Source organism: Phyllostomus discolor, chromosome 8, assembly GCF_004126475.2.
Source record: "Phyllostomus discolor isolate MPI-MPIP mPhyDis1 chromosome 8, mPhyDis1.pri.v3, whole genome shotgun sequence".
NCBI classification, from domain to species: Eukaryota; Metazoa; Chordata; class Mammalia; order Chiroptera; family Phyllostomidae; genus Phyllostomus; species Phyllostomus discolor.
This window is the reverse complement of record NC_040910.2, coordinates 91,978,782-92,003,565: the sequence shown is the minus strand read 5'-3', so window position 1 is coordinate 92,003,565 and position 24,784 is coordinate 91,978,782. Positions and strand designations below refer to the sequence as shown.

At 44.4% G+C, this 24,784-nt stretch overlaps 1 protein-coding gene across 1 annotated transcript in view; it reads right to left on the bottom strand.

Annotated features, from left to right (window-relative positions):
* The window catches only part of GDPD1 (glycerophosphodiester phosphodiesterase domain containing 1), a 42,055-nt gene extending 28,327 nt beyond the window's left edge, over positions 1–13,728 (bottom strand). The window contains exon 1 of the mRNA XM_028521576.2: positions 13,442–13,728. Coding sequence (XP_028377377.1) covers positions 13,442–13,583 — 142 coding nt within the window. The 5' untranslated portion in view covers positions 13,584–13,728. The remainder of the gene's footprint in view (positions 1–13,441) is intronic.
* Positions 13,729–24,784: the final 11,056 nt, after the last annotated feature.

The window sequence follows — 24,784 nt, the reverse complement described above, 5'->3', positions numbered from 1 at the left end:
TTCAACATTTGTGAAGTTAGGCTGCATTTCACAATGGATGGTAACAGTTTAATCGGCAACTTTTAGCATTACATAAAAATTTGTGTATCTTATAGCTAATGGCATTAGATATCCAATTTAACAGTGAATATTCAGTAAAAGTAAAGAATTATTATTACTAATACCATTATTATAGTAATTGGTGTTTGGTGAATGTCTGTTGCTAAAGTCATGAATAACACTGCAATGACAAAAAGGACACAGATAAAAAGTAACTAATTAACATTATCTAGTATTATATACTAGGTAGAATCTATTTGCATAATATGCTGGCCATAAGTTTTAAAATATTTTTAAACCAAAAGACTTCAGTATTACTAAATAATTAATGAAAAGCACGGGGAAAATACTTTGGAAATATGTTTCCAAATACTTTGAAAAACAGCCACTTTCGTCTAAGCAAAAAGAGGCACTTCAAGTTTAGGGTGCTGTTTAAGTATTAGCATTAAAATGTTATGTACAATATCATCCGAACATAGTTACAAGAGTATTAAAATGTTCTTATTCTTTAGTATTATTACACTGTATTTTTATAGCCTAATTAATAATCAACAAACTCAAGGCATGAAGAAACAAATATATTAACCTAATATTCTAACATCGGTCTAGTGGGAAGGGATACACACCCTGTGAAAAAAGGCTGCTTTGATTTTTACATTACTTTAGTTAACATAGAGATGATGTGCAACAGAAAACAGGTAGGTAAATACGGATACTACAGGTGTTTTTCAAAAGTAAGTGCTGTTTTGAGGTTAAATGACTTTTAAAAATCTAGTTGGTGCCTATTTTAGTCAAAAACTATGGAAATATGTTATATTCAGGTAACCAGTATTTTAAGAACAAAGCACTCTAGAATGTCATCAAAAGAGGACTAAAATGGGTAACGAAAGGTTAAGTTAAACTGCGGACTGCTTATTGTGCCAAAAAACAAGGAAGTTAAAAGGACACGGCAGTCCATTTGAAGGAGCTGTCACCAGCCACCGCCAATGTTAGCATCCAGCTGATGACAGCAAGAGATTTTTAAACTGTTGAGTAAAAGGAAATTCCCAGTCCACTTTAATAAATGGAGAGTTCGATGAGGAATGCAGTTTCAACGTATCTCCCTACAAAAACACTTACTAAGTACAAAGAGTAAAGGAGTAACTTCACAATGGAAAAGTCTCTCGGAAAACACTTTAACCAAGTGACCAAAGCCAACCTCGCTGGAACCTGCAAGTTGGCTGCTGCGTCCTTCTCATTCCCTTGCTTTTTGGCACAAGAAGCAGTGAGCAGTTTAACTTAACAAATCAAATTAGTAACAGTTGTCTCCAGATGGTCAGAATACAGATGACTTCTTTTCTAGTATGCGTTCCTCTACACTGTGCAAACGCTCTACAGTGCACAGAAACTACTTTTAAACAGAGGGGAGACTCAGAGTCTTCAGCCCGTGCTCATGTGCCTGGGAGAGTCTCTTCCCCACTGCCCCCCAGTGTCTCTTAACATTAATTCCAGAATGCACTCCCTTCTCAAGTCCTCCGTGGAAGCACTTTTTTTTTAACCACCTCAGATTACAATGATTCTTACTACAGACAAGAATTAATTACACTGGCAGTTCCCAGCCACTTTGGTCTTGGGACTCTTTTACTGACCACCTCAGAGAGAAATTGACTTGTAAAGTGTTTTAAATCTATTTATGTGAAAATAGCATACCCATTTCACGTTAACGTACATCTTATGAAAAATAACTATCTTCCAGAAATTTAATGAGAACGGCACTGTTTACATTTCTGTAAATCTCTTTTAATGTCTGGTTTAATAGAAGGTAGCTAGATTCTCCTGTCTGCTTCATACATCTGTATCGACCTTGACCCGGATACGTCGTTAGAAAAGATTCTTCTCTGATACTGTGCCAAAAGTCAACAAGGGGTAGTTTTTATTAAGTTAGCTGTAGCGTGGAATCCGATCATGTCAGTGACCTTTTCATGCTCTATTACCTGAACACCCAGGTGAGCACTCCCTCGTGGGCACGCCCACACCATTCCCTTTCCCCTCCTTCGCCTTGGGCACGTCACCTGTCACCTTCGCCTCTGTCTCTCCTAAGCTTCCAGGGCCCTTCAGTTGCCTCTGTAACTCACTTCTTGAGCCCACGCAGCCCAGCTGGCTCACGTCTACTACGTCTGTAATTTTCTAAGTAAACTATCACCTATCGTTTGGGAAAAAAAAAAATCCACTGGTCCACTGTGAACTTTGAATGGATCTTTCACCCATGCATGATTTTGTAATATCATGCACTAGACTAGTCTTTTGGAAAATACTGACTCACTGAATTATGCTAATCGTTTAAATGCTGACACATTTCATTATACAATATTTTTTAAAAATTTCACTCATTAATATCTGATCTCATCAAGATAATATTTGAGAATTGGAAAGCTATCAAGCTCACAGTGGAAGGTACAAGTTTTCAAAACTCTAATTTTTGCTTAAAAGCTCAAATTTAATCATTGGCACTGCTTTCGCAGGAGGCAGCTAAGTTATTTTTCTTTGGAGAGATACACCTTATTAATTCTCTAGAACGTATCTACTGAATATTCAAGTATGAACAACCAGTTTGTCAGTTTTTTCAAAGTAAAAACGGTGCTCTGTGGGGGAAAGGTTAATCCAGCTCACAGCTCCAATGACTGCACAAGGGCCCTTCCTCGAGACCAGCAGCACCACACTTCGGCCAGCAGCAAGTCTTCTGTGTGTGCTGCCCACTATGTCACACCGAGTATTAGGAGTTGTGCCCTGGCCGGTGTGGCTCTGGGGGTCGGGCATCATCCCGCAAAGTGTAAGGTGGCCATTTTGATCCCCAGTCAGAGCACGTGCCTGGGCTGCGGGCTCATCTCAGGACAGGGCGTGTACAAGAGGCAAGTGATGGATGTTCTTTCCCTCTCTCTCTCCCTTCCTTCCCCTCTCTCTGAAAATAAATGAATAAAATCTTTTGTAAAAAAAGTTGTGGCTTCAAGTCAAGAGGGCAACATAGGCAGACATGGCTCGCCTCTTCACACAGCCACATCAAAATTACGGCTGAAGTATAGAACCACCATCATTCAGGAACCTCAGAAATCGAGTTGAATGGAAGTCTGACAACTATGGAATTGAAGAAACCACATGCATCCAGACTGTGGACGCAGAATGGGCTGGCCCCATACCCACATGGATGAAAAATCGGAAGGGAAACCTTGGGACCAAAGAGTCCCAGACCCACACCAGGCCCCCTAGCCCAGGATTCCAGTGCCAGGAAGATAAGTTCCCACTTCTGGCTGCGAAAACCAGCAGGGATTGAGTCAGTGGAGGCTGCTGGATTCCTAAGAAGTTCCTCTTGGGGAACCCACACACGGACTCGCCTACTCTTGACTCACTCCCTCTGAGCTCCAGCACAGGGTGGCAGCTTGAAGGGCACCAGTGGTTTACAGGGAGAGACTGAAGTGTCTGCATCGGGGCAAGCAGAGGCCATTGTCCCTTTGCTGAGCCCTCCCCCAAAAGAGCCGGTAGGCAGGTGCTATATCTGAGACTCCATCAACCTGGCTAACAGTGTGACCCACCTTGGAGATCCACAGAGGCTCTACCCCACCCAACTTACGGGCCCACCAAGGCTGCTTTTGCAGAAGAATGACTGGTCTTGACTCCTAAATCCTCTCAAACCAGCAACAGCTGGCCTCAGTGAGCTCCAGGCTGGCACTAGTGGCAGCCAGATTAGAGTCACAGCTTGGCTTCGCCTGGGAATCTCCAAGCCCAGCACAAGTAGCAGCCACCTCAGATTGCTTTACAGCTCAGGCAGGATACCTTGGGTGCAATGTGTTTCACCCAGGCAGAAGGGGCTGACCTTGGCCTGCACCACCCAGCAGCATACCCAGGGGACAGCTACAGACCATGACAGAGCACCACTGCACAGCCCATGAACACCTGATCCTCCGTGGAGGGCAGAGGTTGGTCACCAGTCATCACAGCCAGTCTTTGCAGCTAACTGGCCTGGATAAATCCCTCCCGTTGATCTGCCAACAGCAACCAAAGTTCAACCAAAAGAGAAGGGTGTACTCAGCCCAAACAGAGGGCACACCACGAGTGCCCAGCTTGGGTGACTGCGAAGGCTGTATCACTGGACCCCACAGGACACCAACTACATTAGGCCACACTACCAAGACACAGAGTCATAGCAGTTCTACCTAATACATAGAAACAAACACAGGGAGGCTGCCAAAATGAGGAGACAAAGAAACATGGCCCAAATGAAAGAACAGATCAAAACTTCAGAAAAAGAGGTAAACGAAATGGAGATAAGCAATCTATCAGATGCAGAGTTCAAAACACTGTTCATAAGGATGTTCAAGGAACTTAGTGAAGACCTCAGCAGCATGAAAAAGACAGTCAGACATGAAGGATATACTAAGTGAAACAAAGGGCAATTTACATGAAACAACAGTAGAATGGATGAAGCCAAGAATCAAATCAATGATTTGGAACATAAGGAAGCAAATAACAACCATACAGAACAAGAAGGAAGCCCTGGCTGGCATAGCTCAGTAGATTGAGCATGGATTTCAATCCAAAGGGTTGCTGGTTCAATCCCCAATCAGGGCACATGCCTGGGTTGTAGGCCAACTCCCCAGGAGGGGATGTGTAAGAGGCAACCACGTATTTATATTTTTCTCCCTCTCTTTCTCCTTCCCTTCCCTTCTCTCTAAAAATAAATTTTAAAAATCTTAAAAAAGAACAAGAAGAAAAAAGAATCCAAAAAAATAAGGATAGTGTAAATAACCTGTGGGACAACTTTAAGAGGTCCAACATTCACCTCATAGGGATGCTAGAAGGAGAAGAGAAAGAGCAAGAAATTGGAATCTGAAAAACTAGTGAAAAGAAAACTTCCCTAATTTGGTGAAGGAAACAGACATGCAAATCCAGGAAGTGCAGAGTCTCCCAATTATGACAGATACAAAATGGCCCACTCCAAGTCACATCATTATTAAAAGGCCAAAGGTTAAAGATAAAGAGAAACTTTAAAAGCTAGAGAAACAAAGTTAGTTACAGGAAAGATGTCAGATGGGGGGGAGGGGTGAAGAGGTGAGGGGATTAATAAGTATAAATAGGTAGTTACAGAATAGCCATGGGGATGTAAAGTACAGTATAGGAAATGGAGTAGCCAAAGAACTTATACGCATGACCAATGGTGGGCCAATTGGTGGAGGGAGTAGGGGTGCTGGGTGGAGGGAGGCAAAGTGGGAAAAATCAGGACAACTGTAATAGCATAGTCAATAAAATATAGTTAAAAATTTAAAAAGTTGTGCCCTGGCTGGCGTAGCTCAGTGGATTGAGCTCAGGCTGCAAACCAAGGCATTGCAGGTTCGATTCCCAGTCAGGGCACGTGCCTGGGTTGCAGGCCATGGGCCCCAGCAACCACATATTGATGTTTCTCTCTCTCTCTCTTTCTCCCTCCCTTCCCTCTCTAAAAATAAATAAATAAAATCTTTAAAAAAAAATTTTAAAAGTTGTGTGTACTCAATGGTTGAAATTTAACAAAATTTATGATTTTTACTAACACATCGAATATACTCTTAAGTGAAACTGCCTGTTTTTAAACTGGGAGTGAGTGGTGATGAAGACTACAATGGCTACTAAAGTATATTATTACTTAGCACCACTGTTTTCATTCTCAGTAAAGAGACGGCAATTTTACCCACTACTGCTTTTGCAACATTGGTACCAATGTCAACAAAGTGAAAAAGGTAAATAATATCTTATGAGAATAGTTTAACCTTGATGAACCATGAAAGGGTCTTGGGGACTCCCAGGAGTCCATAGACCAAACTTTGAAAACCACTGTCTTAAATAATCGATGACAAAAGTCAGAGGAGTGGTTATTTCTGGGGATGGAGGAGTGAATCGAAGGAATCTTATATTATTCTAGAAATGTTCTATGTCTTGATCCAAGTGGTGGCTACTTGGATGTATGTGTATACACACACACATTTTTTTTTTTAATTAAGCTGTACCACTTACGATTAGTTCTACTAACTACATGTATGCTATACCTAATTTTTAAAATGTTTTTAAAAAATGTTCCAAGTTTTATGATTTTTGTATTCACGTATATTCAACTAAACCCTAAGAAAGATTTTTTTTTTGGAGAGAGGGGAAGGGAGGGAGAAGAGCATCAATCATTTATTGATCCATCCGCTGCCTCTCACAGGCAGACCCCCAGCTGGGGGCCTGGCCTGGCCTGCAACCCAGGCATGCACCCTGACTGGAATTGAACCAGTGACCTTTTGGTTCACAAGCTGGTGCTCAGTCCACTGAACCACACCAGCAAGGGCCTAAGAATGCTTTTTGAAGGCAAGAACTGAGGGGGAACATCTGACCCTTATGACCTGTTTCTACCTAATGAAGGAAAATTCCACTCCAGTCCCCAAGAAGGGAAAAGAACGGAGGGAACACTTCTAACTCTTCTTTACTCCCACTCCCACTTCTCCCCTCGGGAGCAGAAGTGACTTAGGGGACAGTGCAGTCTGTCCACCTGTGACCCAATCCTTCACAGTCCTCTCAATCTGCAGTGGCCCAGCCTTAGAAGGAACAAATTTCTGCTCACCTACACAGAAAGTTTGCCAAGGCAGGTGCTACCCATGTGAGAAAAAGGCCTCCAGTTTTAGTATTAAGTTCAGTTTAGAGAGAGGATTATAGAGTCCAACATCAGCTCTATTAGTACTCTCACGTCCATCTTTCTGATGATGGTATTTTATTTTTTAATTGGTTCCAAACTTGCCAAGGGAAAGTAAGCAATATCTTTTATTAGCCTCCTCGAATTCCAATAGCAAGGGCTTTGTAATATACATCTTTTTTCTCTGATTTTTTTAAATGATTTTATTTATTTGCTTTTAGAGACAGGGGAAGGCAGTGAAAAAGAGGGAAAGAAACGTGAGAGATACATCAATTAGTTGCCTCTGACACACCCACAACTGGGGACCTGGCCTGCAACCCAGGGATGTGTCCTGACTGGGAATTGAACCAGTAATCTTTCGATTTGCAGGTCAGCACTCAAACCACTGAGGCACACCAGCCAGGGCTGTGACCTTTTAATCTGGGGGGAAAGAGTTAAGAAAAATATAGGATAGAGACTTGGTACCCTGAAATAAATTTTCCCACAGTTAATAAATAAATATTTCTACTAATATTTAAATTCAAAGTCTGCCTGTTTTCCATATTAATTTTAACTGTAATTCATTTAAACCTAAGAAGTCAAGCATGCAAACACTACTACTTACCATCTTTTATCTATTATAAGTTTATATTTTACAGCCAATACTAAATACAATGTTGAAAAGGTGGTCAAGGTATTGATAATTAACAGAAGCTAAAACCTGTGCAGAGAACTTTATATCTCATTTAAAACCCCACAACCATGGTAAGTATTACCATCTCAAGAAAAAAAAAAAAAAAAAAAAAAGGTCAGGTTGCCTGGCCGAGAAGCAGGACGGGGACTCACACACAAGCAGCGCGATCTCAGACCCCACTCTCTTCCCGGCTGACTGCAGCAGCTGCGGTGCTGCCGCCGGTCTGGCCACACCGCTTCAGTGCTTGGCATTCCAGGTGAGTGATTCCTCTCGGTCCTTCTTCCCACACTCTTCTGTTTGTCTGTACAGCTTGAAGATAAGCTTCACAATGACAGTGCCCACAAATTACTTGTTAGATGCATACGGTGAAAGCCCGGTGAGCAACTAAGGGATTAATTAAGAGTATGCTACTCCTCTCCAAGGAATTATTTGGTGTTAGTGCCTCTCTGGTGAAATGGTTTAAATTCCTTTCCTTTTCAATTATGATCACGTCATTCCTAGAAGCATGCTGGCCATTAATGTCTCTTCTTCCAATAAGCAGCTTAAACAATGCCTGGCTTTACAAATAACCAACTCTACATATAAACAACAGTTTAGTTATGAAGTTGATTATTAAATGTGGAAGGGAATGAGTATCATCATACATTTTGCATGCTGCCCTAATGCAATCTGTTTGTAATTCCTCAGCTGTCTCCTCCTGCCTCCCTCCTCACCAGTTCACATTTTCCCCCTTTGAGAAAACCTTCTCTGAAAATTCCCGACTCACTTTACTTACAGCTTCACTATTTACTTCCTAAGCTTTCATTGTATATTAACTTTTCCTGCCTTATACAGTGCTTCATAATTATTCTGTGATTGGTTAATTTCTTATAGGATAGGAAAAATAAAGGGAATGTTCTCTTTTGCAGCTTTAATTAGATTAAAAGGCAGGAAACATCTGTTCAGTTTCCTTTTGAACTCCCAAATGTTTTATATACCAATACACATTCAGTAAACATTGCAGACTTGTTTTAGTTAAGCTCCAAGCACCACTATCATTTATATCTTTGTGTACATTATACATGCATGTATATGTGTGTGTGATGTTTATAAACCAATGACAAATATAAGTGTGCATTAGCCACAAAAGAACAACCTTCAAAATTAAATAATTTCTGATATTGGCAAAGACAGCTTAGTGCAAATAACACATATCTTAATGTTTAAATAGCCCTGGCTGGTGTGGCTCAGTGGACTGAGCGTGGGTCTGCAAACCAAAGGGTCACCGCTTCCATTCCCACTCAGGGCACATGCCTGGGTTGCAGGCCAGGTTCTCCAGTGTGGAGTGCGCAAGAGGCAACCACATATGGGTATTTCTCTCCCTCTCTTTCTCCCTCCCTTCCCCTCTGTCTAAAAATAAATAAATAAAATCTTTTAAAATTTTATTTATTTATTTATTTTTAGAGAGGAAAAGGGAGGGAGGAAGAGAGGAAGAGAAACATCTCACAAACCCCCTACTGGGGACCTGGCCTGCAACCCAGGCATGTGCCCTGACAGGGAATCAAACCAGCAACCTTCTGCTTTGCAGTCCAGCGCGCAGTCCACTGAGCCACACCAGCCAGGGCTAAATAAAATATTTTTTAAAAATGTTTGAATATATGATCCTATCTCAACTCAAAATGGAGTTATTTAGTAAATCACACAACAAAGTAGGTCCCTTCTTCATTTCTAAATTCATTTGTTCACTCAACATTTACAGCGCACCTTGGTAACAGTGCATATAATTTATGTAAGGGCATAAAGAGTTTGTAAGGACTAGAGTTCGTATATACAAAAGAACATTTCTTAATATGGGTCCCATCTTTCAAGGGGAAAAGAACTTGCAAAATTTATATTTGCATATATAAGAAAAAGATTATGTCAATAGCATAGAAGCACAAGATGATATTCGAACTGTATACTGATACACAAGCAGCATTTACCAACCAGCCACCACATGCATGCTCTCTTCACTGATAAATGATTTTTGATAGTATCCTGTCATGATTTCAATAATTTTTCTATAGTGATATATTTATTTTTTTCTAAATTTGTGTACAGTTTAAAAGCCATATGGGTATGTGTATACACATACACACATCTCTATTGCTGAAAATAAGTACATTTGAGTTTGTTTTATTAAATAGGAAAGTACTATTAAATGTGATAAATGACTACATTGCTAAGTTATCAGTAGGAATGAGTGAGCCAGCTGGCCAAATTTTCAGTGACGAGCAAGGAAGAGTTCCCTGAAAGAAGGAATGAGGGAACAAAAGCAGAAGAGAAAGAATCGATATCCTGAGGCGGAACAAGTTTCGGGTTGCAACTGCAGAATGCTATTTTCAGTGGCACTTTGAGACTCAAATTGATGCATTAATTTTCTCCTTGAACAACCAAGTAAAGTTTAGGACCCAAGAGAGCCAGTATCCAAGCGTAATCTTTACCCTCAAACTCATCACCTGCTGCCCTGGCTGGTGTGGCTTACACTGGTTGGAGCATCGTCCCACACACCAAAAAGTTGTGGGTTTGATTCCCAGTCGGGGCACATACCTAGGCTGCGGATTCTATCCCTAGTCAGGCATATACAGAAGGCAGCCTATCCATGTTTCTCTCTCTCTCCCTTCCTCTCTCTCTAAAATCAATAAATATATCTTAGGGGTTAGGATTAAAAAAAAAACAACAACACTTATTACCTGCCAAATCAATCTGTGGCAGAAGGCCCAGACTGTGACAGGACTCTGACAGGGTTCCAAGGGTGAAAGGAAAGATCAGGAAAGAAGGTTAAGATTTGGTCAGTTGGTGATTTTTTTCAGTTCTTTGACCACTAAACCCTAAAAAATAGACCTCTTTTTAAAAAGCCTGTTGCTCAGCCCTGACCGGTGTGTCTCACTTGCTCGGGGGTCATCTGGCGAAGCAAAGGGTCACCAGCTTGACTCCCAGTGAGGGCATGGGCCTGGGTTTCCGGTTTGGTCCCGAGGCTGTGGCAAGTTCAAGAGGCAACTGAGTTCAAGAGGCAGCTGAGTTCAAGAGGCAACTGATCGATGCTTCTCTCCTTGGCTCTCTCCCTCCCCTCCTCTCTCTCTAAAAACAAATAAATAAAATCTTTTAAAAATATAAAAATGAATAGCCTTTTGCTTAATTCGATTGGCCCACAGACACAGGTTAGGGAGTATTAAGCTAAGTTATTTCTTTGCTATCCTATGTCCACCTGAAATAAATGTATATACAGTATAATTCCAAATGCAAGACAGTAAGTATTTAAAGGACAGGCTTCAAATTGTTAACAGAGATTATGCCCAGTAAAGTTTAGGAACTATTTTTTATGTTTTCCAGATTTTCTACAATGAACAAGAGTTACTTATGCAATTAGGGAAAATATTAATAAAATTCATAATTTCATAGAAAAATTAAGAAAATGGCCTTTGAGAGTGTTGCTTGCTCCCCATTTAATCCAAAGGGTATATCCTTGGTCCTATTGGTGTTTCATCAATATATGGAAGTTATAAAATGTGTTCTTGGTCAAATAAATTTAAGAAACCCATGGAAAACATCTAGCATCTAGTAGATAACTAGCAGATAATAAGCTATTATTTTAATTATATGTTAGTATCTGAACTAGAAGCTAGAGACAAAAGAATTAATAAAATCTAAAACCTGGCCTTGAGGAATTCACAGTCTAGTAATGGAAGCAGATGTATTAATATATCCTAATGCAATATAAGTATTTTCTACTTTCAAGGACAATCCATGTTTAAAAAGGCAAAAGAGTTCACTAAAACTTTGAAAACATAAGTATAGGGTGATCTCAAGCTTCTCAACCAACTCAAAGCTCTAATGCAAAATGCAAATATGGATGCCCTATATCCATGCTTATATTTTCAATTTTACAATTTTCAAAGTGCTTTCTACACCCAATCCTCCCAACAACCCAAAGAGAAGCAAGGCAAATGCTCTCCATTTACAGATAAGGAAAACTCAGGCTGATTCCCAAGGCTAGCTAGTGGTTAGGTCCAGTATCGGACAGACATAATGGAGAACGGTACACGTTCATAGTTTCAAGTTGTAGCAATTCAGGTGTACATACTTTAAGCACATATAGCTATCAATGCTTCAACCTCAAAATAGTCATACATCTGATTCATGAGAAATATCCGTTATTTGTAGTTAGGGACATTAGAGTATTAGCCCAAATGTTAGTAAAACGCACAGACTAGTGATTGCTGTTATCAGTGTCCAGGGAAAAAAATAAAAAGCAAGCAAGGAGGTAACTCCTTCCTAGTCTATTATTTTCCAGAAACTTAGTATCTTGAGCTACAAAATGTTTTTTTAAAATAAATATCTCCTCTATTACTCTGGACTCAACTGTATTGGTGGATGTACATGCTCCACAAAAACGTATTAAGCATTAACACACTGAAACTTACTACAGGGCTTTAGCCCATCATGCAAGTAAAGTAAAACAGATTTTGAGTCTGAATATATTTAACAAGGTTATTTCTTCAAAATAAAGTGTGGATCGTCCATAATGACAGGTTAGATGGCTTTTTAGAGGATCTAGTTTTGTTTTGGTTTGGGCTTTTAGTAAGCACTTTGCTTTTTCAAAGTCGGCAAACACAACTGCAGTGTGTACTGCCCGTCTCCAGACCAGGACTATCGCCATTGAAACTTGCTTCTGCAGCCACAACTTCACCACTGAAAGTTGGTTTTGGGCTTTCATGGTTGAAGGCACACTAGCAGTCCTATGTTTATCTTAGAGTTTAACGGTATCTATTAAAATACAGATAAACCGAATGAGAAATAACATGGCATTTAGCAGGTGACCCCTTAAAACCTTTGATGCTTTTCATGAGTGGGAGACAAGGAGAACCACTGAAGTCACTTTTTAGTACTATGTGTAACTGATAAAATTATACAGAAGAACGCTAATATAGTTCTATAACATTTAAAAAGCAGTTACGGTACTAAATCAAGTTTTAGACTGTAAATTTAGAAATTTACCATTTCAAGTACAATAGGAGGCTGCAAACTCCAAGCAATTTTAACCCTGTTTAACGTTCACCTCTAAAGAAAAGTTAACACTGATTGAAATAACCCATGAAATTTTCACATTTTATGTATGTACATCGTGCCTGGAATGAAACAGACACTTAATAATGAAGAGGCCAAGATTTGGCCTGCTATCTGGGCAATCAGAGGGTGCACTATCTAGCCTCCTTTCGGCAAGACAGCTCTCCCAAAGAAACTTCTTTGTTTCCTTCACACAATACTGTCCTGTCACAAACTCAATCCTCTTCTTGTCTTTTGGGAATCCACGCGTCATTGCTAGGGTGCACGGTGGGGCTTTAAAAAAACCAAACAAACAGGTACAATGTTTGCAGACTTGGGAACCTGGACGTTCCAGTTTCCGTGCCATCCAGGCCAAGCTCTAATTGTAACCTTGGAAAGTGTGCCCATCTCAGAGACTCGGTTTTCCTCTCTTATTAATTATCTTGTTCCGAGTATGGCGTGGGGGGTGGGACTGGCCACCAGGGACTGCAGACACCTGGGCTGCAGCGCGCTCCAGGTTCACGCAGTTCCTCGGTCCTGAATCACTGTGGCCCAGGATCTTCCCCCCCAGGCTCAATCACTGGCTCACTGGGCGCAGTCCGTTCCCGTTTCCCCGGCCGGATGTGCGCCCCCCACCCCACGGCTCCCTCGGCGTTCCCCACCTTGTGCCTCGCTGCGCGATCATTCTTTCGCCGCCGAGAAACTGTCCATCTACCCTTCATTCTCACCTGGTCCTTCCTCCTCCTGAGAATCCCTGACACCGCTGCACTCAAGAGATCCTCACCTTGGCTTTGTCTCAGGACCCCTTTCCTCCCCGCAGGAGACCTCCCCTTCGCATCGCCTTCACCTCCGGAGGAGCCCCCTATTCACACATGCCCATTCTTCCTCAAATCCTCACGTTATTTCCGCCCGCCAGCCTTTTGCGGAGCTCCAAAGGTGGGGGGGAATGCCTCCCGCATCTCCGCCATCGGGTTTTGAGGACCCCCTCTCACCTCCGCGGTGAGAGATGTGTTTACTGAGGAATCGCTGCTTCTTTCTCTGGTGTAGCAAGGTCGGGTATTTAAGCAACAAGAATGAGGTCACCAAGTACCCTCCCAGGGTGGAGAGAAGGTAAAAAGCCGCAGTGGACGACATCTCAGTCACGGTGTGGGAAGTCTCCCCGCTCTGGGGCCTCCGAACTCCGCTGCTGTGGTCGCAACGACGCCGCCGGCTGCTCCAAGTCAGCTCGCCCCCAGCCGGTGCCGGCGGCGCGGCGCACTTGTCGGCGCCGGCCCACCGCGCAGGCGCAGCTAGACTCCAGCGGCGGAGCAACAAAGGGGCTCCCGCACGCAGGCGCGCTGCGGCGCCTGGGTAGGAGCCTGAAGAGGACCCGTCATGAACCTTTGTCACCTAGCTTTGTGGTCAGATCTGTGGCTCTTCGAAGAAGCCCCAACTAGAGGCGAAGTTTGAACACCTGCCAGTGCCTTTCACTCGGGCAGAAAAGACCGTTCAAGGACCGCCTTCAGGAAGGTCTGGCATAATTAGAAAATCCACATCAAAAATGAAAGATGCCAGAGTGCGTCTTAGCCCTTGTTCTGGGAAATGCAAAGAACTGTTACTGATGGAGGAGTTAAAACTTGCTAAAACAATAAACCCATCCATCTGTCTAGCCAAGAGAGAACTTTCCCTATTGTAACACATAGCCATAAGGGGTACCAATTTATCAGTCAAATATTTGAGGGACAGGCTCCTCTCTCATTTCATTGTGAAAATGCAATCCCCATGATACACGATAGGCAGTCAAGAAATATTTGTTGACTTACAAGTCTATTTAAAATAAGGGGATGTTGAAAAGGCTGTAGGTTATCACTTAAAAGTCTTAGGAAGACCAGAAGCTGAATTCCAGAAGGCCCAGTTTGTTCCCCTTTCATCCCACACATTCCAAACTACTCCAAGAGTCATAGTTTAAATGCAAAAGAATTAACCCCAAGCCCAGGGAGAATATTTGGCAAGAGTAAGTCTCCCACAGAAGTAAAATGAAGAATGATTATTTAAAATATTGTGGTTCTTGTCTCTGACCTGAAGCACATTACTCTCTTCTGTTTCTTTATCTGTAAAATGAGGGATTTTTTAACTAAATAAAAACCTCCAACTCTTACATTCTATTAATGATCTTGGTTCCCCCAAAATTCTTGCTTTAAGACGAGTAAATAAAAAAAGATTCTTGAAAACAGGGGCATTCGTAAGATTTTCTTTTTTAATAGCTGAAAAAGATCCTGGCATCAATTTATCATCAGTAGTCTACTTCTTGATCTAACACCAAAATACCCAAATAAATGGTAAAGCCTTTGTAGAAGAAAAAATAAGTATAACAAATTGTAAATACAATTGTAGGGGTTCAGAACAAGTCATCCCAAAATGTGCTACTCTGGCATGCAGATTGTTTGGATATGAAAACAATTAAGAACCTACAGAGGATCTGTAGGGAGATATCATTTTAGATTACTATAGGTTAATCCACACTATCTAGCACATTCACACTATCTAGATGTGCTAGATATAGAGTGTTAAAACCATAGGCCCGCCCTGACCTATGTGGTGCAGTGGATGGAGCATTGATCTGGGGACCAAAAGGTTGCTGGTTCCATTGCCCATCAGGGCAAATGCCTGGGTTGCAGTCAGGTCCCCAGTTGGGGGCGTGTGGGAGGCGGTTCGTCAATGTTACTCTCCCTCTCTTTATCCCTCCTTTCCCCTCTCTCTAAAAATAAATAAGTAAAATCTTTTTAAAAACAACAACGGAAAAACAACACAGGCCCCAAATGGCATCATTCGTGCTAAAAGCCCATGACAACAAACCTAGATTTAGTGCCTCATCAAACTGCAGTTTCACCCTCTACCAAAAACATAATCTTAATCATCTAGTATGTAATTTTCTGGTCAAGCCCCAGTAAAGTATCTGTTACATGGGCCCCCACTGAAAGACGTGGTGATCTGTATAATGAAAACCTTTCCCTTTTCCTCCCCTAAAGAAAGGGTGGCCCAGCCCCCCTCCATGATACCCTTCGTTTCCTTCAGCATCAGTTCCCCCAAGAAGGCTGGACCGGGAATAAGAGACCCGGGAAGGAAGCCCCGCTCCCCCTAGCGGCCGCCAGAGGCCTTGCTCCATCCCTGGCACGTGGGCGGTGTGACTCTCGTGGCCACGTTGGAGGAGCAGCTGTCAGTATCCCCAGTCGCCAAGGGAGAGGAAAAAAACCGAGATGGTGACTGAAGGCGATCGGGAGTGGGGCCCCAGCAATGCGGATGGACCTTCTCCCTCCGCCTGCTTCTACCAGCAGGGCCCCCGGTCCCCCCCCACCCAATCGGCCCCCCCGCGCCCACCACCAACCTCACCTCCCGCTCCCCAGAAGGGGCAGGTGCCTAGCAGCCCTGGGTTCTCCCTACCCCGGCCCTGCCGCCACCGCCGACGACCGGACCCACCGAGGGGGCCTGTGCTCTGGCGCCCGGGCAGCAGCTGGGCAGGTGGGCCGCTGCCCAGGCTGAGGGAATACCCAAGACACCGCTGAGCTCGTGTAGGGACGGCAGCAGTAGCTGCTGCCGCTTCTAGCACCAGCGCCCCTTAAAAAGGAATTAAGGATTTAGACAGGTTGTGGCTAGGAAACATTCAAAACCTGTAGAGAATTTTTGTGAGTTTATTTAAGCCAAACTGACAATGCCAGGAAGCAAAACCTCAATGAATTGAGAAAATGCTCTGAACAATGGCAGTTTTACATCTTATTTTATATATCACAACCAAAAGAGGAGGTGTAACTGGGCTACCTGAAACCCATTGGTGATAGATCGTGGAGGAGGTAGGAAGCAAAGCTAGGAAACCCCGGGGGATTGCAAAAAGCAAAAGATAGCCACCTTTTACAGAGGTAGATACAGGATTGTGAACAGTATTAACAGGATAACAATAACAATGAGGGGATCTGTGGTCTCCCCTGGGGTGGTGCCTGTGCTTTGAGGGCTCTGGAAAAGGAAACTCGACATTCCAAAGGTATGTCATCATGGATGCAAAAAGACAACAGACAGGCTCAGTTAAGGTGAAGATTGACCTTTGTTAGGGAAAAATACCAGCTTAGGACAGGACTACCCACCATTAAACTGTTTTTGTTAGAAAGTTTTAATTTCCGACCACCCTCTGTGGTTACTTTAGGTCCCTGAATTCGAGAGGCTGCCATGAAGGCCTCCCCTGAGCATGTCAGGTTCCGCGCGTGGCCTCTTCTCTTCCACGTGGCACACAGGTGCCTACACACCAGGCTTCTCTTGGCACTCTGAGCCCTGTGGTTTCAGAGTTGTGTTGAGGAAACGGATCAGTTTGGGTTCGTGGGGGAGCCTTGTCTGGTCCTGTGTTTGTTCTTCTTCTTGAGTGTTTATGGGCTGCTGCCACAGTTGCTGGTGAATGGCTGATTAAAAAGCAAAGCAGAAAACCAAAGCAAATGTGGTCATCCATCCCATTTGAAGTCATTTTGGTAAAATCTGAACCAAAAGCCATCCTGGCCAGGTGGCTCAGCTGGTTGGAGCATCCTCCCATACACCAAAAGGTTGCAGGTTCAATCCCCTGTCAGGGCAAATAACCTAGGTTTGGGCTCTGTCCCCAGTTGGGGTGGAGGCAACCAGTTAATGTTTCTCCTTTCATTGCTCTCTCTCTAAAATCAATAAAAACATATCTTCGGGTGAGGAGTTTTTTTTTTTTAATATTTTATTTATTTATTTTTAGGGAGGGAAGAGGGGGAGAGAGAGAGAGAGAGAGAAGAGAAACATCAATGTGCGGTTGCTGGGGGTTATGGCCTGCAACCCAGGAATGTACCCTAGCTGGGAATCGAACCTGGGACACTTTGGTTCCCAGCCCGTGCTCAATCCACTGAGCTACGCCAGCCAGGGCTAGGAGTTTTTTTTAAAATACCTTTCTTTAAATAAATAAAAGTAACAAATCATAGAAACATGTGTTTTCCTCATTTAATCCCTTTGCTTTGCCTGAGAAGCACAGTTGCCTGTCTCCTGCTGCAGGAGACGTGCAGTAGCTCATGCGGTTGTAACTGCTGGAGATGAACTTTTGGAACAGCTTCTGAGTCACACAGCAGACGAATAGGAGGGTTCATTAGAAAATGACTTGTTCTTTTTAGCTCATTTCCTAAGAGTCCTTTCTGGATCTGTAATGAATTTCTCCATAGTGACTGCTCTCCAATTTCCTCACAGCACGTTTCCCCAGTCTGGGGCTGAGACGCATTTTTTTTTTTTTTAACCACACAACTTGCTGCTTTGTATTAAATACATAGTTGCATCTTACCAACCTGTGAAAAGAGCATAAATTGTAGCAACAACCTACAAGATTTCTTTATATGTTTGTTAATCAGGATTAACTAAATTAGACTCTAGTGTTAAGAGCATTTACAAAGTAAAGTTTATGAGGAAATAGGATCTTAACAAAGTAAGGTGTGTCACTTTTTTAAGAGACTAGGGGAGTAGAAGTGGTTAAATTCCAATGCCTCTGTTTTTTAAAATAAATGCTTAAATACATATTGGAGGAGTATGAGTATCAAACCAGGAATAACCGCATTTAGGTTGTCCTAACAGCAAATGAAAAAGGTAACTTATTTTGCCTGGCAGCTGGACCATGGGCCCGTGCTGGAGGAGTTGGGGGAGCCGGATGGAGAAGGAAGGGGAATGGACTGTGTCAAGTATTTGTGTCTTGTGTGACCATGAGGGGACCATGCCACTTTTCATTTCTTGCCAACTTGATTTTAGTACATCTTTTATAGTTATAGTTTTTACTTTAAGAAGTCACATGTGGCCCTGACTGGTGTGGCTCAGTTAGCTGGGCATCATCCTGTAAAGTGGAAGGTCACCGGTTTGATTCCCAGTCAGGGCACATGCCTGGGTTGCAGGCCCAGCCTGTGTTTGGGGCACGTGTGAGAGGCAACTGATCAATTTCTCTCTCCCATTGATGTTTCTCTCACCCTTTCTCCCTCTCTTCTCCTCTCTTTAAAAATAAATAAATAAAATCTAAAGAAAAGAAAGGAAGGAATGAATCACACGCGGCCCCAGCCAGTGTGGCTCAGTTGGTTGGAGCGTCATCCCACACACTGAAAGGTTGAGGGTTTGATTCCCAGTCAGGGCATATATCTAGGTTGCCGATTCAATGCCCAGTCATGGAGCATATGGAAGGCAACCAATCAATGTTTCTCTCTCACATTGATGTTTCTGTCTCTCTCCTTTTTTTCTGTCTCAAATCAACATTAAAAGGAAAAAAAATCACATGTGGCCCTCCCTACCAAAAGCCCAGAATTGAAAGACCTATGGAGACTGAATTAATTACACTATCCCAGGGCATTTTGGGAGGGCAGTTTAGCTAACATTAACTTCTCTTTGATGGTGTAACAAAAATATTTAGGATAATAGTTGTGTATGTGCTGAGTTAAATCATAATTTATGGTTAGGTTTCCTTTAAAACAAAACCAAAAATGTGTGCCCTGGCTGGTGTGGCTCAATGGATTGAGTGCCAGCCTGTGCACCAAGTGGGTTGCTGGTTCAATTCCCACTCAGGGAGCATGCCTGGTTGGGCTGCAGGCCAGGTCCCCGGTAGGGGGCACATGAGAGGCAACCACACATTGATGTTTCTCTCTCTCTCTTCTCCTAAATTGAAACAAAATCTTTTTAAAAATACTTGTATATTGATGTCCTTATATGACATTTTGTTTTTCTTAATGACCCTTAGTCTACTTTGTGTATACTTGCCTTGCTACTTGTTCGTGCTCATCGAAGACTGGTTGGGCAAATGATCGTCAGCAGGGGAGAACTTGTAACAGATGAAGTTCTGATAGTTCTTCAGTGGGCGCGGTAACTCCCAACTATTTTGGATTTGGGACTCTAAAAATTGGTCTGATTTGACAGGCAGTTTGGACAGTGAATGTGTTTAGCAGCAGAGACAGTTGTTTGGAGCAGTTAATATTTCATATTGTTATTGCCAGGCATTTTCTTTACTGAATGTGGTTTTAACTTGTTGGATATTTTCCTTTTGAAACACATTTCTTCTCAAGGTGATGGTAAAAGGGATGATAAACTTTTAGAATATGTCTACTTGCCTAGAATGATTAATAGTGCATGACAGTGAGTTGTTTAGGCTAAACACTAGCTTCGTTCTAATTTTTTTCTGCACTTCTAGACAGTAAAGGCTGGGAAGAAGGCTGTCAGGAAGTATGTGTGTGTGTGTGCTTTGGAAGTTAAAACATTCCAGGGCTGGTTTAAAATATTCCAAAAGCATATAAAAGAAATGATCAGTTGATTTGAATCCTGCTGTACTGTGAAGGCTAAAGGAGGAATTTACTTTGTTGGTAATGTACTTTTTTTATAGACTAGAATGTTAGCTTAAGCGCTAACATATTCAATTCCTGGTATAAGAAATAACTCATTCCTATACTCATCTATTGAGTGCTCTGTAGGTAATATAGCTGTTGATGGTACAGACACTGGTTGATGTCACTAGCTTGATTTTCTACAGTTATAGACTTAAAAAAGCTTATTCACTAGAGATTAAGTATCTTCCTTTTAAGGAGAAAAAATGTAAATGGCTATGTAAGGTTCTCCATGACATGTTACTGTAGGGCTGGCTGACAATGTGTTAATACAAAATCAAAATCAACTAGTTTTGCTTAAGCTAGAGGTATTTGGCTGCATAAGGCTTTTATTTATTTTTATCGTTAAAATTAAAAGTTATTTCAGCCTATGGGTTGTATGACATATGTCGGCATAAGAAATGTCCAGACCTGTAGGGAATTTTTGTGAGTTTATTTGAGCCAAATTGGTGACAGTTGCCAGGAAGCAAAACCTCCACAGCTTGAGAAAATGCTGTGGAAAACGTCATTTTTGCACCTTGTTTTATACATCACAATCAAAAGAGGAGGCAGAAAGGGGGCACGTGAAATCCACTGGTGATAAATATGGGAGGCCCCTAGGATAAACAAACAGTAAAATGATAGACACACTTTTACACAAGTGGGTACAGGACAGTTAACAGTGAACAATTAACTCAATAATTAACGGTGAGGGGAGCCCTGACCGGTGTGGCTCAGATGGCTGGACGTCTTCCCGCAAAGTGAAAGGAAAGGTCCCCAGTTTGATTCCCGGTCAGAGCACATGCCTGGGTGGCGGGCTCAGGCCTATGGGTTCAGTGTACAAGGGGCAGCCGATTGGTTTCTCTCTCACATCAATGTTTCTCTCCCTTTCTCTCTCCCTCTTCCCCTCTCTGTAAAAAAAAAAAAAAAAAAAAAAAAAAAAATTAAAAGGGATTTAGTATTGATGCTAAAGATTCCAGAAACCTGAGTATAACAAAGAGAGACATCCCCTATGTGAGGCCAATCCTGGAATCAGTCCCATTTAAAAACACCTGTTATGTGCTCGACACTGGGAATAAGATGCAGCCCCTTCTCTCTTGGAGTTCACACGCTAGAGGTTGTGCTGTGCCGACAGTAAACAAGGAGTAAAATAAGAGAATCCAAAAAGGGCTGTAAGGGAAGCAAATTGGGCGCCAGCTGCGGTGTCTGAAGAAAATGATTCAACACGCCGTCTTTAACACCCGGAGTGTCTTCTCCCTCTGTGCACACAGGGTGGGGCCTCTGCAAAGGGCCATCGTCACTTTTCTAGATTAACGGCTGCGTTGAGCCAGGAGGGAGGGGGACGCTTTCTTTCCCAACTGCCGTAGAGGGTTGTTCACCTGGTGTCAGACCCTCTTTCCCAGACTGAATCGCTCACCCTCCCGAACCCCACCCACAGAAATGTTGGAGTCCTCACAGACTCGGTAGCCCCCGTCTAGCTGAGAGGTGAGCGAAGGATCAGACATGGACGCTGAGGATTTGAGGAAATGGCGACATTTTAGACTGTAAAGTGTGTCCCCCCTCCTGTCGCCCACTGGTGTCCATTCTGTAGGTCAGCTCAGCTACTTTTCTTGGAAGCAGTATGGCCAAGGGGACAAAGAATGTTGCTCAGATTTCAGCTCTGAAGAGTCCAGATAGCAGGAGCTGGGCCAGCACTTCTGAACTTCCTGGGATTCCAGGTGCTGTGGCTTCCCTGGGAAGCTCTGCACCACCCCTCGGACCCCCTCCTTTAACAGCCCCCTAGCCCACCACCCCTGGGCTGCTGGAGTCCGGGCCCCCAAGGTGTGCAGCCCAACCCTGATGCACTTTGAGCAGGGAGGGGGGCCCAGCGGGAGGCAGCTGTCTTCTCTCTAGGGTGAAAAAGAACGTCTTGGTCTCTAGAGATTCTGGGGAAAGGGCTCACTCTCCTGCAGTCCCTCTCAAGACTAATAAAGTTTACATAACTAAAGGTTGGGACCTGAGGCATGGGGAGAGGGGCTGCTTGGTGGCTAAGGGGTGCACTCATGACACAGCTGCCAGTTGTGACACAGCTGTCGATTGTTCGGCTCCGGCTCAGCACGTGGTGCCGGCACCCCACTTGCCTGGGTCTCTCGCTGTGCCCCAGGCCTCTGCTTGTCACCTGGCAGGCTCCTCTTCACCTGGCAGATGTGGGGGCTGCTGGTCCCAGCTGCTCAGCCTGAGTTGGCCCTGGGCCCTGTCCTGCTGACCTCTGTCCTCCCGGGGTGACCGAGCCTTGGCCTTCGGATCAGCAAACCCCCGAAGCTGAGCCTTCAAATGCCTGTGAAAAGGCTGACCTCCCTCACTCCAACGGGAAGCCTCAGCTCAGTCTCCAGAGCCCCTTAACGAGGCAGGATCTTCTTGAACCCAGCAGGTCACCCCAGCTCCACATGCACAACCACCTGGAGGTTAAATAAACCTTCCACAGCCCAGCGGGAGGCTGCAGCGAAGCAATCAGACACCCCTGAGGAGGCTTCAGGTCAGACTCCTGAAAAATGTGTATCTTCTCCATCCCAACAAGAGGTCTCAGCTCAGCGTGCAGTGTCTCCTGGGCCGCTGAAACCTCTGTCGGTCCACCAAAGGGTTCCAGATCAGCATCCACCCAAGCACCTCCCGAAACTGTTGATTCTTCTTCAATCCAGCAGGAGAGCTCAGCTCAGCTTTAAGTGCCTCTTCCTGGTGTAGAGCCTTCTCCAGCTGAGCAGAAGGGTCCAGCTCAGCCTCCGAAGCTCCCTACGGGTGTTGCAGCACAATCTTCAGTACATCGCGAGGCCACAGTCTCACCTCTAGGCTCCAGTGGAGCTCAGCATTCACTAATACCCATGTTAAAGCTGTGGCTCTGGGGGGTTTTGATACCTTCAGATCCTTCCAAGGAGACTGAACCATCTGAAGCCGAACAAGAGATCTCAGCCAATCCTCCAAGTACACGGAAGGGGTCAAACCTAAACCCAGTGGGAGGTCCTCCGCAGCCCTCTGAAAAGATAGAATTGTCTCCATCCCAGCAGGAAACCCCAGCTCGGCCTCCACAGCCACCCAGAAGGTAGTAGTACATCCTAAGAAGGTACAACATCCAGTCCATAATGATGTGACAGTTTTAGCTCCAGAACAAAATCAACCTTTGGACCGGGGGCCCACCAGAACCCCAGAACCTGCCCTGAAGGAGGAACCTCCTGCAGCAGGCTGCAGCTAACCCAAAGCCCCAAGTGACACTCCCACATCCGGACCGTGTTCAGGCTCAGCAGCCAACTTCGGCTGAAATGACAGTTCAATCTTTGGACCTGGAGCTCGCCATGACTACCTGACGCCTTGCCCTCGTCCCTGCACAAGCCCGGGGTGCAGAGTATGCTGAAAAGTGCCGGGAGGTGCGTGGGGCCAGAGGGTGGGCCCCGCCCAAACTGTCTTGGGTGAAAGGATGTGGAGCCCACTGGCTGGGCTGAAAAGGAACCACCAACTTCCCCTCTGCACAGCCCACCCTTCTGTCTCTGAGTCACAGCCCCCTGGGGATTCAGCTCCATCTCAGGCTTCTATGGCCTCTGAGCAGCAATCATTTCTTGTGCTGGTGTGGGGAAGCTGCAAGCCAAGTGGCAGTGGCTGTCGGCCCTCCCAGCAGCTCTCCTTCCTCGTCTTTGTCAGTTAAAGGCGGTTTGGAGCTATTAACTCCCATGCTGCCTCCCTCCCCTGGGCCTCTCCAGTTCCTCCTCCCCTTCAGCCACCCTGACCACCTTGTTCTCCCCCAGAGTCTCTCCTAGTTAATGCCCCCACTGACACAGCCTCTCTCAACTCTTGTCCCTCAGCCTTGGAGATTGTTCTTTTGTCCTCTGGTTACTCCATGTGAACAGTTCTTGTCACGCCCTGGCCAGTGGGGCTCAGTTGGCTGGGCATCATACTACAAAGCAGGTTGCTGATTTAATTCCCAGTCATGGCACATGCCCTGCATGCAGGGGTATGGTCCCTGGCAGGGGCATGAACGAGAGGCAACCCATCTCTCACATCGATGTTTCTCTCCTTCTCTTTCTCCCTCCCTTCCCCTCTCTCTAAAAATAAGTAAAATATTTTATTTAAAAAAAGAGTTCTTGCCTTTCCAGTTAAAACCGGAATAACCCACCACACCTGGAGGTACTTAGGGCAGTGGTTCTCAGCCTTGACAACACATGAGAATCTCTTGGAAAGTTAAAGTTTTTTTCCCCTGAAACCTAGGTCATACTCCAGATCAAGTAGCTCAAAACCTCTGGGGACAAGCCCCAGAATGGGGACTGATTCCACTCTTCAGGTGGTTGCACTTCAGACAAAGCTGGGACTCCTTGCTGCAGACCTCTAGACTCTGCCACAAATGCCGCCTTTTGGGGCCCCTGCCCATCCTGGGAGGGGATGCAGGACACGTATCACCCTATTCTAAGAGGAGAAAGATGAGGCTCAGAGGGTGCCTGCTGTGTGGCGGTCACCAGCAGGGCTGGCTGGGACTGGAAGCCAACTGTCTGCATTCTGGATCCAGAGCCTTCACTGCTGCCTCTTTAATTACTGCCAGGTGCAGGGGGCAGAGGCTGCATCCAGCCCCTCTATCTGCCCTGAAATGACCAATGTGATGCTGGGCATATGCCAGGACTCTGGCAGTTGGGTACTGAAGGCCTGAGGAGGTGGGAGGGCTTCCCTGCTGGGCCCTGTGCAGAACCAACGCTGAGAACCTGTGCTAGAGGGGCCTGCTCAGAGGCCCTACGACAAGGGATGTACCAACTGCACTTGGAGGGACCAAGGACCTGCTAGACTCCCCCACCCCACTTCCCTCTTGTCTTACGTGACACATAAAATGAAAGGGCACAAAAAGGGGAGAAGGAATGAACACACTTCTCAACATTAAGAAATGTTTCCCATGCTTGTCTGCAACATGCTCATCTGTGCCTGTGCTGTGGGGACTGAAAGGGGAGTTCTAGAAGTTAGAATGTAATCTGA